We start from the raw sequence: 14,345 nt of genomic DNA on the forward strand, positions 1-14,345 counted from the left end.
GGGGGGAGGGCCGAGCCCCCCCAACCCCCGCCCCCCTAGCTGGCGGAGACCTCCGACCTCCCCCTCCTCTCGCTGCCTGGTCTCCCCCGCCCCACTGTCCCGGACAGGAGCCTTTGGATCAGCCCGGGGCCGCAGGTTGAGGGACGGAGGGGCCAGGGCGGAAGAGGCCCGGGAGGGGAGGCCTGGGGGATGCAGGTCGGAGGATCTCGCAGGTCTCCACGCCAACCCCACAGATCAGGCCCTGTCCCAGAGCGCGCTCGCACACACACACGTACACACACACGTACACACACAGAATCCCTCTCTCTCTCTCTCTCTCTCCCTTCCCCTCCCCTTCCCAGGAGCCAGGTCCAGGCCTGCATCCGCAAGTGGCAGAGCAGAGTCGCGGCATCGAGGGCAGCCTGGTACCCCCTTCCTCCTTGCCCCTCGCCGCCCCCACCGCTCCCCCACGATCGGGCATCACCACCGCGGGGACAAGGCACAAACCCAGCCGCCCCGCCGTCCCACCCGCGATGGAAAGTCGGGTGAGAAGGAAGCCAGCCCTCCCTCCCCGGGCCGGCCGAGGGCCCCGGGCACAGCCCAAGCTAAACCTCCCCGACATCTCCAGGCCACCAGGGCTTGGTCCTAGTGACCGCGGAAGGCCCCCGGCGGGTGGGGCGTGCCAGTTCCCGAGATTCCCCTGCCCACGAACACTTCAGCTCCAGGGCGACGCCCCTCGCCGGCCCAGTGTGGCCCCCGGTGGGGGAGAGGCCTGTGCGGTCCCCCCCCGCCCCCCACCCCCGCCCCCAATCTCATCTGGCCCCCTCCCCCCGGGGGTCGACTCCATGCAAGGCCCGGCTGTCCCTCCGGGCCGCGCAGGCGACCAAATAAGGACAAGGCGGCCGCGCCGTCCCAGCCGGCCCCGTCCATCAGCGCGCTATAAAGAGGGGTCGCCGCGCCCTCGGGTCCCACAGCCCGTCTGCCCGGGACCAGCATCGCCGGTGAGTCTTCCCCGCCCCCGGGGCGCCGCCAGCTCCTCTCCCCCATCACCCGGTCCTCCTGCCCCTGCTCCTCTGCCTCCTCTCCCCTCCGCACCTCGTGGTCGTCGAGGATGGCTCGCCACTAGGCTCCCGGCTGCGCCTCCCCGGGACCGGACAGGAGGGTCGGAGAGGGCTCCGGAGGATGTTCCTCCAAGTCTCCGGTCCCTTGGGAGGCCGGCGGGGAGCCTCTCCCCATCACCGCGGCCCCGGCCGGGGAAGAAGCTCCGGCGGAGCCTCGCGGGGAGGCAGCAGCTGGGACGGGCCTGGGAGCGAAGGCTTAACGGAGATGCCGAAGAGGGGAGGGAGTTTGGGAGGCGGGGGGATCTGGCAGAGGGGAAGGGAAGGGAGGAGGCCGGGGGGTGAGGGGAAGGTGCGGCCTCCGGCCCCGAGGCCTGACCCCTGACCTCTCGGGCCCTCAGACCCCCCAGACAAGATGTGCGACGACGAAGAGACAACGGCGCTGGTGTGCGACAATGGCTCCGGGCTGGTGAAGGCGGGCTTCGCCGGGGACGATGCGCCGCGGGCCGTGTTTCCCTCCATCGTGGGCCGACCCCGACACCAGGTACCATCCAGGCCCCCTGCCCCCTGCCTGCTGCCCACTGCCCCTTCGCTGGGCCAGCCCCGCACCTCTCCTGGTCTTGGCACTTAACTGGTTAAAAGGAAGATCTCCACGGGTGCCACCAGTGTGCATATACCCACGTTCACACACAGGAGGACTCACAGACACTCACACCCCCGTACACATAAACACACACACACAGACCATGCCTCTCCCTAGATAACCCATCCAGGGAGTGCTCCGTAACGGGCCGTGCTGGGGAAGAGTCAGGGATGGAGAGGGATGGAGTCGGCCGGGTGAGTAAGTCTGTGCTGGGTCACTGGAGGAGAGTCAGGGATGGAGAAGGGAGAGAGTCAGGGGTACTGGTTGGGCCGTGCTGGGTCACTGGGGGACGGCCAGGGATGGAGAGGGGAGAGGCAGGATTTGAGAGAGGGAGGGTCAGAGGTTTTGGATGGCTCGTGCTGGACCACTGGGGAAGAGTCAGGGATGGAGAAGGGAAAGTCAGTGATGTCGAATGGCCTGTGGTGGGTCAGTGGAGGAAAGTCAGGGACGGAGAGAGGAGAGTCAGGGGTGTTGGATGGTTCGTGCCGGGTCACTGGGGGAAGAGTCGGGGACGGAGAGAAGAATCAGGGGTGTTGCACGTCCAACTCAAACCATAAAACTGGGCTTCCTGGAGGGCAGCGTGCACATAGTTACCGCTGCCTTAGACACGGGGGGCTGTGGGGCTGACCCGGGTTGGGGGGGGGGGGGTGTCCCTCAGATTCACCTTAGGGACTCTCCGCTGGGGCATTACCCGAGGGCTGGGTGTCCAGCCCCAGGATAACCGACCCCCTTCCATCCCCACAGGGCGTCATGGTGGGCATGGGCCAGAAAGACTCGTACGTGGGCGACGAGGCGCAGAGCAAGCGGGGCATCCTGACGCTGAAGTATCCCATCGAGCACGGCATCATCACCAACTGGGACGACATGGAGAAGATCTGGCACCACACCTTCTACAACGAGCTGCGCGTGGCCCCCGAGGAGCACCCCACCCTGCTCACCGAGGCCCCCCTCAACCCCAAGGCCAACCGCGAGAAGATGACCCAGATCATGTTCGAGACCTTCAACGTCCCCGCCATGTACGTGGCCATCCAGGCCGTGCTGTCCCTCTACGCCTCCGGCCGCACCACCGGTGAGTGACCGGGCTGGGCCAGGCCAGGCCAGGCCGGGGTGGTGGGGGGCCTATGGCCAATCTAGTCCTGCCTTCGCCTGGTGTGGGCTCTAGAACCCCGGTGGCTGGGGGACCAGTCATTATCCTTATTAATAATAATAATAGCATTCGTTAAGCGCTTACTATGTGCCAAACACTATTCTAAGCCCTGGGGTAGATACAAGGTTATCGGGTTGCCCCACGTGGGGCTCACGTCTTAATCCCCATTTTACAGATGAGGTAACTGAGGCACCGAGAAGTTAAGCGACTTGTCCAAGGTCTCACAGCTGACAAGTGGCGGAGTCGGAATTAGAACCCACGACCTCTGACTCCCGAGCCCGGGCTCTTTCCACTAAGCCACGCTGCTTCTTGGTAGGGACCGGTGACCCCAAGTTCCAGCACGACTTACTGCCAAGAACACTGGTCTGGGAGTCCGGAGACGTGGGTTCTGACCCCTGTTCTGCTACTTGCCTGCTGGGTGACCTTGGTCAAGTCACTTTGCAATTTTGTCATCTGTAAAATGGGGATTCACTACCTGTTCTCCCCCCTACTTAGACTGTAAGCCCCATGTGGGACAGGGATTGTGTCCATCAAGACTATCATGTCTACTCCAGCATTTAGCACAGTTCTTGTCACAGAATAGGCATTTAACAAGTAGTAGTAGTAGTAGTAGTAGTAGTAGTAGTAGTAGTAGTAGTAGTGCTCCAGCTGTGGGAACAATGGAGATGGTACCCCTAGGATTCCCAGCTGAGGTGGATAGGGACAGATGTAGCCCAGCTGTGCCCCATCCCCACCCCTTCCCACCCCTCCCTCCGGAGAAGCAACGGGTAAACATGCCCCTATTCCCCTCTGAAAAGATGAGGAAGGTCCCCCCACCCCTCATTGGCCCTAATTCAGGGTGGTATTTCTGGTACATAACCAGGAGATTTTTAAGCTCAAAAATAGGTGACAGCAGTGACAGGATTGTTGAGGTGTAGAGAACAGATTAACCCGAGAAATAAACCCAGTCACCCGTTGCCTCAAACATCTGCCGAAGCTCGCTTCGAGGGGAAAAACCTTTCTCCTTGAACTTGTCCAATTCCGCAGTTGAAAAAGGTGGGAACTGTGGAGCTTTCCATCACCATGGTCCTTTCCTGAAGGGTATCCAGATCTTGCAGCGTCCAGAGGGGTTTTGTCAGATCTATAGGCGAGGGTCCGTGCTGGGTGGTCACTGGGGGAGAGTCAGGGATGGAGAGGAGGAGAGTCAGGGGTGCTGGACGGTCTATGCAGGGGAGAGTCAGTGTGGGATCATTCGTGCTGGGTCACTGGGGGAGAGTCAGGGCTGGAGAGGGGAGAGTCAGTGGTGTTGGACGGTCCGTGCTGGGTCACTGGGGAGAGTCAGGGGGGTAGGGTAGCCTGTGTGAGTCAGGGGTGTCGGATGGGAAAACCGGGAACGGAGAGGGGAGAATCGGTGGTTTGTTTCATCCGTCTGTAACCATGATGGTGAGTGGGCAAACCACACACGGTCCTCCGAGCTCCCTGGTGGCCCTGTCAGAGCCAAAGCCTGGACTGGGTAGACTTGGGGGCTGGGGGCTAGGGGTTGGAGGACGGGGGCGCTGGGGGACTCGCCCCTGACCGGGCCCCTGGCCCTACCCTGCCAGCCGCGGGGAGGGGAGTCTAGGGCGCCCGGCCTCCGTGAGGGGGGCGAGGCGAGGCGAGGGGAGGGGGGCGATCAGGCCGGGGGGAGTCACGGCTTCTGGCTGGCCCCCGCCCCCCCCCCCCCCCCGCAGGTATCGTCCTTGACTCCGGGGACGGCGTGACCCACAACGTGCCCATCTACGAGGGCTACGCGCTGCCCCACGCCATCATGCGGCTGGACCTGGCCGGCCGCGATCTGACCGACTACCTCATGAAGATCCTCACCGAGCGCGGCTACTCCTTCGTCACCACCGGTCAGTGCCGTCCAGCCTGCCGTCCTCCCGCCCGTCCCCGTTCCCTCCGGGCGCGGCCTTGTCCGGCCCCGGCCCCGCATGAGCGCCCGACACCCCTCCGCTGACCCGCTGCCCCCCACCCCGCAGCCGAGCGGGAGATCGTGCGGGACATCAAGGAGAAGCTGTGCTACGTGGCCCTGGACTTCGAGAACGAGATGGCCACCGCCGCCTCCTCCTCCTCCCTGGAGAAGAGCTACGAGCTGCCCGACGGCCAGGTCATCACCATCGGCAACGAGCGCTTCCGCTGCCCCGAGACTCTGTTCCAGCCGTCCTTCATCGGTGAGCGCCTCCCCCCCACCCCCCACCCCCGGGCCCGGCCGCCCTTCGTCGGGGAGACCCTCCCCCGGTCCAGGCCGTCCTTCACGGGGGAGCCCCGCCGCCTCCCCTTTCCCTGTCTCAGCAGGCTTTTATCCGTGAGCCCCCCTCCCCCATCCTGGAGGGGATGCCCCAGCGCCCCCCTTCCCGGTGCCCCGTCATCATCATCATCAATCGTATATATTGAGCGCTTACTGTGTGCAGAGCACTGTACTAAGCGCTTGGGAAGTACAAATTGGCAACATATAGAGACGGTCCCTACCCATCAGTGGGCTCACAGTCTAAAAGTCCCTCCCCGGCCCGTGGCAGGCCCTCCCTCCCGAGGACTGCCCCCCATCGCCCCCACTTCCCAACGACCCTCTATATCACCCCCCTCCTCCCCGGGCCGTGGGAGCCCCTCCGTCCCGAGGGCAGCCGGAGCCCCCCACCCTCTCTCCCCCTCCCCAGCCGCGCGGCGGAGCTGACGGGGGCGGGTGGGGCGGGTCTCCCCAGGGATGGAGTCGGCCGGCATCCACGAAACCACGTACAACAGCATCATGAAGTGCGACATTGACATCCGCAAGGACCTGTATGCCAACAACGTGCTGTCCGGGGGCACCACCATGTACCCCGGCATCGCCGACCGCATGCAGAAGGAGATCACGGCGCTGGCCCCAAGCACCATGAAGATCAAGGTAGGGGCCTCGGCCGCCCCAGGGGCAAAGGGGGGCGGGGGGTCTTCCCCAGAGCATGGGCTCGGAGGGACCCCCCCTTTCCCTCCCCATCAGGGAGAGGAGCCTCGACTCTGGGTGGCCTTTGTCCTTTGGACAGAGGGCATCTCCTGGGGTCCCCATCGGCCCCTAGGCTCCTCGAGGGCAGGGGCCACGTCTTCACTTCTGCAGTATGTTCTCAAACCCCTGGTACAGCAATCAGCACACAGTAGGCGCCCGGGATAGCACTCTGCACACAGTAGCTACCCAATAAAACGCTCTGCAAACTGTAGGCGTTCAGTTAATAAACCATTGTTGACGAAAAGCAAGACATAAGATTCTTCCCATTCTATGGATAGGAACCGGAGGCCCAGAGAAGTCAAGCGATAAACTCATGGTCACGCAGCAAGTCTGGGCCTCCCATCCTCTATGCACCTTTTTTTAAAAATGGTATTTGTTAAGCCCTGACTAGGTACCAGGCAACGTACTAAGCGCTGGAGTAGATTCAAGGTAATCAGGTTGGACACAGTCCCTGTTCCACATGGGGCTCACAATCTTAATCCCCGTTTTACAGATGAAGTAACTGAGGCCCAGAGAAGTTAAGTGACTTGCCCAAGATCACACAGTAGTCATGTGGCAGAGCCGGAATTAGAACCCACGACCTCTGAATCCCAGGCCCATGCTCTTTCCATTAGGCCATGCTGTTTCTCTAGAACCCAGATCCTCTGAATCCCAGGCTCGCGCTCTATCCACTAGACCCCAGACCTCTTAGTGGAAACCAGGCAGAGAGGGATGGATCCTGAGGGAGTGTGAGTGTGAGTGTGAGTGGGGGGAGAGGGGGAGGTCGGGCTGGCCAGGACCCCCGTGGCCCGTTTCCCGGGCGGCAGCTGAAGGGATGGCGTGTTCTGCCTCCGCTTCCTCAGATCATCGCGCCCCCGGAGCGCAAGTACTCGGTGTGGATCGGCGGCTCCATCCTGGCCTCGCTGTCCACCTTCCAGCAGATGTGGATCAGCAAGCAGGAGTACGACGAGGCGGGACCCTCCATCGTCCACCGCAAGTGCTTCTAGCCTGGACCCGCCCCCTCCCCCCGCCCCCCGCCCCCGGCAAGCCTCTCAGTCCTTGTACAGTTTGTTTACTCCCACGGGCCGTTTCTTGTGCTTCGGATATTTATTGCTTTCTAAATAAACAAGACCCAGGGCGGACTGGGGGCTGCCAACTTCCCGAGGCTGGCGGGGCGTTCCTGGGGCGGGGGCGGGACCGTTCCTAGGGGGCATCTGGGGATGGAGGGGAGAGCAAGCAGCAGACCAGCCGTTGGAGAGCGAATTCGTAGCAATCGCAGACCCAATTTGGGATTAGACGCTCAGAACCCCTAGTTGTAGAGAAAAAAGCCCCTCAGTCCCTGAGCGCCGTCTCCCTCCCCCACCACACACGCACACGCACTCACGCACACACACACATACAGAGAGAGAGAGAGAGACAGAGAGAGAGACAGAGAGAGAGAGAGACCACCCCGACGGGAGACCCACGGTTCGTCCGATCCACGATTTTGTCTCTGATTGAGGCACCGGGAGACTTGCAGAAACCGTGTGCTGGCCACACCTCCTGAGCACCCGTCCTCAAGATTTCAGAGGGCCATCAGACACCCCCGACTCTCCCCTCTCCATCCCCGACTCTCCCCCGTGACCCAGTGTAAGCCATCCAACATCCCTGACTCTCCCCTCTCCATACCTGCATCTCCCCCGAATGACCAAGCACCGATCACCCAACACCCCTGACTTTCTTCTCTCCATCTCTAACTCCCCCAGTGACCCAGAACGGACCACCCAACACCCTGATTCTCCCCTCTCCATCCCTGACTCTCTTCCAGTGACTCAGCCTGAAAGACCCTCCGACACCTCTGAATCTCCAAAACGTCCAGCACCCTTGACTCTCCCCTCTCCATCCCCGACTCTCCCCTTGTTCGGACTTCAGCAGATGAACTCAAGTAGTTTGAGGCTGTGACAAGCTACTTGCTAGGGAGCAGACAGGAGGAACGAGGAGGGTGGCTTCTGGGGAGGGGTTTATAAGTTCAAAGTTGCTTTTGGGGGGAGCATTAACCAAAGTAACTGAAGCGATCTCTGCTTAGGGTCTAAGGGGGCAGACAAAAAGACCTAACATAATAGTTCAGAGGAAGGAACTATGACTAATTGGACAAATGGACAGACCCGTACATCAAGGCTGAGGTGATGGGGGGTTAATCAGGACAGACTTCCTGGTGGAGGCGACTTTTTAAAGAGGACTTTGAGGGAGGGCAGGGGACATGGTGTACACCTGACGGAGGGGACGCTGAAAGCACCTGAGCCACACCGGTGGGGATGGAGTTGGTTAGGTACGCAGATGGTGTCAAGGGGGTGGTCCCTTCCAGAGAGCATTGCAGCCCCAGCCCAGCCCCAGCTCCAGCCTTTTCTTCTCTCCAGAGCTTTCTCCCCTGAAAGGACATTCGGGATTTCACCAGGGTCCAACCCATGGGTGGACGGAGGATTCCCAGCCCTACTGTGCAGGCAGGGACACTGAGCCTCGGCGGGGAGCGGGGGAGACCTTGCGTTGGGCCTTCCGGGCCCACGAATTCATTCAGTTCCATCGAATTTATTAAGCACTGTACTAAGCGCTTGGAAGAGTACAGAATAACAACAAACAGACACATGCACCTTCACATTCACCCGGCGGTTATGTAGGCCAGGAGAGACTTAATCTGCCGCGCCGATTACAAGCCCGGTGCCTTCCCCGGATGGGGCATGGACCCAATGGGGCAGGGCCATAGCTGGGATTTTTTTAAATGAAAGCTAAAAGTCTGGCGCAACCGTTTGGTCCATTGTCCCCGGGGCCTGGCTAGCAGCCAAGGGGCCGCCCGAGAGCTGGGCTGGAAGGAGAAGCAGTGAGGCCTAGGGGAAAGACCACAGCTCTGGGAGCCAGAAGACCTTTTTTATGGTGTCGTTAAGCACTGTACTAAGTGCTGCGGTAGATACAAGATAATCGGGTTGGACACAGTCCACGTCCCACGTGGGGCTCACAGCACGGAGAAGCAGCGTGGCTCGGTGGAAAGAGCCCGGGCTCGGGAGTCAGAGGTCAAGGGTTCGAATCCCGACTCCACCACTTGTCAGCTGTGTGACTTTGGGCAAGTCACTTCACTTCTCTGTGCCTCAGTTATCTCATCTGTCAAATGGGGATGAAGACTGTGAGCCCCACGTGGGGCAACCTGATCACCTTATATCCCCCCAGCGCTTAGAACAGTGCTTCGCACATAGTAAGCGCTTAGCAAATACCAACATTATTATTAATCCCCATTTTACAGACGAGGTAAATGAGGCACAGAGAAGTTCAAGGACGTGCCCAGTGTTAAACAACAGACAAGTGGTGGAACTGGGGTTAGAACCCATGTCCTTCTGACTCCAGGCCCATGCCTCACCCACTAGACAGCCCTGCTTCCCAGAACTGAGTTCTAATCCCAGCTCTGCCACTTCCCTGCTGTTTGACATTGGGTGAGTCAGTTAACTCTCCTGTGCCTCAGTTTCCTTATCTCCAAAATGGAGATTCAATACCCGTTGTCTCTCTTACTTAGACTGTGAGCCTGAGCCCCATGTGGGGCCTGATTATCTTGTATCTACTCCAGTACTTACTTCAGTACTCGGCACATAGTAAGCAGTTAACAAATACCACGATTATGAGTGATCATTATTAGTATTAATAAGATGGACAATGAACCACTTCATCTGAACCCCCCACCACACACACACACACACACACACACACACGCACAAACACACAAACTCCTGACCATACACTCCCACCACTCACACTCACTGCTCAGACACATACATACCCCTACAAACACACACACACACACACACACACACACACACACACACATCCCCCTGCATATACACACTCGCCACTCTCCCCCTCCCGCGAGCCAGCCTGTTTGTAGTAGTGTAGTAGTTCTTCTTGGCAAAGGAGAAAGACAAAACGGTGTATTCGCCCCCACCCAGTCTTACCCACACATACATCTGCACTCAAAGAGACGCACATACACCCACATTCAAATGCTTAGGTGAGTGCACACACACCCTCACACACGTCTGGATTCCCCGTGTGCCTCCACAAACACACACACACACACACACACACACACACATTCAAATGCTTAGCTGAGTGCACGCACGCCCTCACACACGCCTGGATTCCCCGTTTGCCCCCACACAAACACACACACACACACACACACATTCAAATAGCTGAGTGCACACACACCCTCACACACGTCTGGATTCCCCGTGTGCCTCCACAAACACACACACACACGCACACACACACACACATTCAAATGCTTAGCTGAGTGCGCACACACCCTCACGCACGCCTGGATTCCCCGTTAACCCCCAGGCAAACACACACACACACACTCAAATACTTAGCTGAGTGCACACACACCCTCACACACGCCTGGATTCCCCGTGGGCCCCCACAAACACACACACACACACACACACTCACACACACACACGTCTGGGCACACACATATTCATATAATACTCCAAGTCCCTTTGCCCAACCCGTGGAAACAGGGGTGGCTTAAACATCCACACTCACAGACACACAGGCAGCCCTCCCTGCCCTTTCCCATTCAGTGCAGAGAGAGAGGGAGAGGGTTGGGGGGAGACGGATGGAGCCCCTCGGGCCCCTCCGCCCCAGGCCCTCCCCCGAGTCCCCCCCCCCCATGCTCGTTGCCCGCCGGCGATGTCCCCCGAGCGGGGGTCGGCGCAGGTTTTCCCCCCGTTGCCCGCGGTCCCCGCTCGGCCCGGCCCCGCTGACGCAGGAGGAGAAGACTACTTAAAGGCGGATTAGAGGCGGGCCGAGGCTGCAGACTCCCCGGGCTCGGCCGCCGCCGTTGCTTCCCGCCCTGCGCCCGCACCGGACGGGGCACGGTCCGGGAGCCGGGATCCCCAAGCGCCCTCCGGCCCGGGCTCCACAGCCGCAGCCGGACGGCCCGCCCGCCGACCCCCCCCCTGCCCGTGTCGGGCTGAGCCCGGGAGCCGGGGTTCGGGGGCCGGGGGTCGGGGGTCGGTGGCCGGGGGCCGGGAGCCGGGGGCCGGGGGCGGCTCGGGGAACGGGCCCGCGCTGCCCCCGCCGGATGCCCAGCGATGGGAGAATGGACCATCCTGGAGCGGCTGCTGGAGGCGGCGGTGCAGCAGCACTCGACTATGATCGGGAGGTAAGGGCCGGGGGCCGGGGGCCGGGGGCCGGGGGCCGGGGGGCGGGCTGCCCCCTGGGCGGGCCAAAGCCAGGGCGGAGCGGGGCCGGGAGCGGGCCGGACCTTGGCCGGGCCACACCCCGGTCCCAACCGGGCCGGACCCGGACCCGGACCAGAAGGCAGGAGGCCCCGCCGGCCAGAAGGGAGCAACGGGCCGGGCCGGGACTGGGTACCGGGGGCGGGGGGGGGGGGGGGGGGGGCTGAGGCGAGGGCGGGGGCGGGGGGCGAGGACGGGCGAGGACAGTGCCAAGCCCCGGACTGGTTTCACGTGCATTCGCGCAGAGACACAGATTCACCAGTACACACGGACTCACACTCAGACCCGCTCGCACACGGTTCCACGCTCAGAGAGCCGACACTCTGACACCCACTCACAAACGCACTCGGGTAACCCCAGATTACGTTCACACACACACACACACACACACACACACACACACACACACACACACACACACACCCGCTGACCCATCCCATTCGGATCCTCCGACCCTCACACGCCCGCTAACACGCACGGACTCCCACTCCCTCAGAGATTCACACCCCCGCTTACACGCGCCGCTTGGACTCCCACCCACAATTACACACAACCTCAGGTCCTCAGACCCCCATAGACACGCTGGCATTCGCCCACATAGTGTCCCTCACCCTTACCCCTACGGACACGCTCACTCACACACACACACACACACACACACACACACACACACACACACACACGTTCATTCATTCAATCGTCTTTATTGAGCGCTTACCGCGTGCAGAGCACTGGACTGAGCGCTTGGGAAGTACAAATGGGCAACAGAGAGAGACGGTCCCTACCCAACAACGGGCTCACGGTCTCGAAGGGGTTCATTCATTCATTCGGTCGTCTTTATTGAGCGCTCACCGTGAGCCGAGCACTGGACTAAGCGCTCGGAAAGTACAATTCGGCAACGGTCTCACTCCCGCCGAACAGAGTCGTACCCTCCCGCTCCCGCCACCCGCACGGAAACACACGTCTGTCCCCAGACTGTGAGCCCGTTGTTGGGTGGGGACGGCCTCGTCCTCCCCGAGCGCTCAGTCCAGTGCTCCGCACACAGGAAGCGCTCGATAAATTGTCAGCTGTGTGACGGGGCAAGTCACTTCACTTCTCGGTGCCTCAGTGACCTCATCTGTCAAATGGGGATGAAGACTGTGAGCCCCCCGTGGGGCAACCTGATCACCTTGTAACCTCCCCAGCGCTTAGAACGGTGCTTTGCACATAGTAAGCGCTTAATAAATGCCACCATTATTATTATTATTAATAATAAATACGATTGCGTGATCCCCCTGAGGGTTGGGGGTGGGGCGTCGTGCCCGCGTTCAGCACCGGGCATCCCGGGACAGCGCCCGGCCGGGCCCTGCCCTGCGGGAAAGGGAAGGGAAGGGAAGGGGAAAGGGAAAGGGAAAGGGAAAGGGAAAGGGAAAGGGAAAGGGAAATGGATAGGGGGGAGAGGGAAAGGGAAAGGGAAAGGGGAAGGGAAAGGGAAAGGGGAAGGGAAAGAGAAAGGGGAAGGGAAGGGAAGGGAAGGGAAGGGAAGGGAAGGGAAGGGCAAGGGGAAGGGAAGGAAAGGGAAGGGAAGGGAAGGGCAAGGGGAAGGGAAGGAAAGGGAAGGGAAGGGAAGGGAAGGGGAAAGGGAAAGGGATAGGGGGATAGGGAAAGGGGAAGGGAAGGGAAAGGGAAAGGGGAAGGGAAGAGAAGGGAAGGGAAGGGAAGAGAAGGGAAGGGAAGGAAAGGGAAGGGAAGGGAAGGGCAAGGGGAAGGGAAGGAAAGGGAAGGGAAGGGAAGGGAAGGGAAGGGGAAGGGGAAAGGGATAGGGGGATAGGGAAAGGGGAAGGGAAGGGAAAGGGAAAGGGGAAGGGAAGAGAAGGGAAGGGAAGGGAAGAGAAGGGAAGGGAAGGGAAGGGAAGGGAAGGGAAGGGAAGGGAAGGGAAGGGAAAGGAAGGGAAGGGTCGGCGGGCCCGGGGTCCGGCCTTGACGCCTCCCTCCCGTCCCCCTCCCGCCCCCAGGATCCTGCTGACGGTGGTGGTCATCTTCCGCATCCTGATCGTGGCCATCGTGGGCGAGACGGTGTACGATGACGAGCAGGCCATGTTCGTGTGCAACACGCTGCAGCCGGGCTGCAACCAGGCCTGCTACGACCGCGCCTTCCCCATCTCGCACATCCGCTACTGGGTGTTCCAGATCATCCTGGTGTGCACGCCCAGCCTCTGCTTCATCACCTACTCGGTGCACCAGGCGGCCAAGCAGCGCGAGCGCCGCTGCTCCGCCGTGCCGCCGGCCCCGGAGCGGGAGCCCCCCGACGGGCCCGACGGGCCCGACGGCGACGCCCCCAAGAAGCGCCCGGCGCTCAACGGCGTCCTGCAGCCCGCCGGGCCCGAGGCCAAGGAGCCGGCGGCGGGGCCCCCGGGCCCCCGAGGCCCGCGCCCGGCCGGCCGGCCCAAGCTGCGGCGGCCGGAGGGCAGCATCTCCCGCTTCTACGTCATCCAGGTGTTCTTCCGCAACGCGCTGGAGCTGGGCTTCCTGCTGGGCCAGTACCTGCTGTTCGGTTTCCGCGTGCCGCGCCTGGTCGAGTGCGACCGCTACCCCTGCGTCAAGGAGGTGGAGTGCTACGTGTCGCGCCCCACCGAGAAGAGCGTCTTCCTGGTCTTCATGTTCGCCGTCAGCGGCGTCTGCGTCCTGCTCAACCTGGCCGAGCTCAACCACCTGGGCTGGCGGAAGATCCGCCTGGCCGTGCGGGGCGCCCGGGCCAAGCGCAAGTCCCTCTCCGACATCCGCGCCCGGGACCTGCCCCGGCCCAGCCTGCCCGCCTTCGGACGGACGCAGTCCGGAGACTCGGCCTACGTCTGACGGGGCCCGGGGCCCGGGAGGACCCGCGGCCGGGCACGGCCTCCTGACGGACGGACGGACGGAGGGAGGGAGGGAAGGACGGAGGGCCGCCCCCCTCGTCCTCCCCGCCTCATCGGGGCCGGGGTCCCCCTCCGGAGCCGCCGTCCAGGGGCTGAGGGGCTCCCGCGGGGGCGAGGGGGCTCCGAGGACGTTATATGTTGCCAACTTGTACTTCCCAAGCGCTTAGTACAGTGCTCTGCACACAGTAGGCGCTCGATAAATACGATTGATTGATTGGGGGGGGGGGGCTCGGCTCGGGTCGAGGGCGTCACCCGGCCTGGTCGGGCACCGAGAAGCGGCGTGGCTCAGTGGAGAGAGCCCGCGCTTGGGAGTCAGAAGCTCACGGGCTCTAATCCCGGCTCCGCCACCGGTCAGCTGGGTGACTTTGGGCGAGCCACTTCGCTTC

The 14,345-nt window shown here is 61.9% G+C and overlaps 2 protein-coding genes across 2 annotated transcripts; both read left to right on the forward strand.

Moving 5' to 3' along the window:
• Positions 1-903: 903 nt before the first annotated feature.
• On the forward strand, positions 904-6,834 carry ACTC1 (actin alpha cardiac muscle 1). The gene is made up of 7 exons (XM_038741323.1): positions 904-980; positions 1,439-1,581; positions 2,425-2,749; positions 4,537-4,698; positions 4,825-5,016; positions 5,545-5,726; positions 6,665-6,834. Exons 2-7 carry the CDS (start codon positions 1,453-1,455, stop codon positions 6,806-6,808), a joined length of 1,134 nt encoding a protein of 377 aa, XP_038597251.1. The 5' UTR covers positions 904-980; positions 1,439-1,452; the 3' UTR covers positions 6,809-6,834.
• A 4,084-nt stretch (positions 6,835-10,918) lies between these two features.
• GJD2 (gap junction protein delta 2) lies at positions 10,919-13,900 on the forward strand. The gene is made up of 2 exons (XM_038741512.1): positions 10,919-10,989; positions 13,060-13,900. The coding sequence occupies exons 1-2, from the start codon at positions 10,919-10,921 to the stop codon at positions 13,898-13,900; spliced, it is 912 nt and encodes a 303-aa protein (XP_038597440.1).
• The last annotated feature ends 445 nt before the right edge of the window (positions 13,901-14,345 follow it).

Source organism: Tachyglossus aculeatus (assembly GCF_015852505.1).
Source record: "Tachyglossus aculeatus isolate mTacAcu1 chromosome 12 unlocalized genomic scaffold, mTacAcu1.pri SUPER_6_unloc_1, whole genome shotgun sequence".
NCBI classification, from domain to species: domain Eukaryota; kingdom Metazoa; phylum Chordata; class Mammalia; order Monotremata; family Tachyglossidae; genus Tachyglossus; species Tachyglossus aculeatus.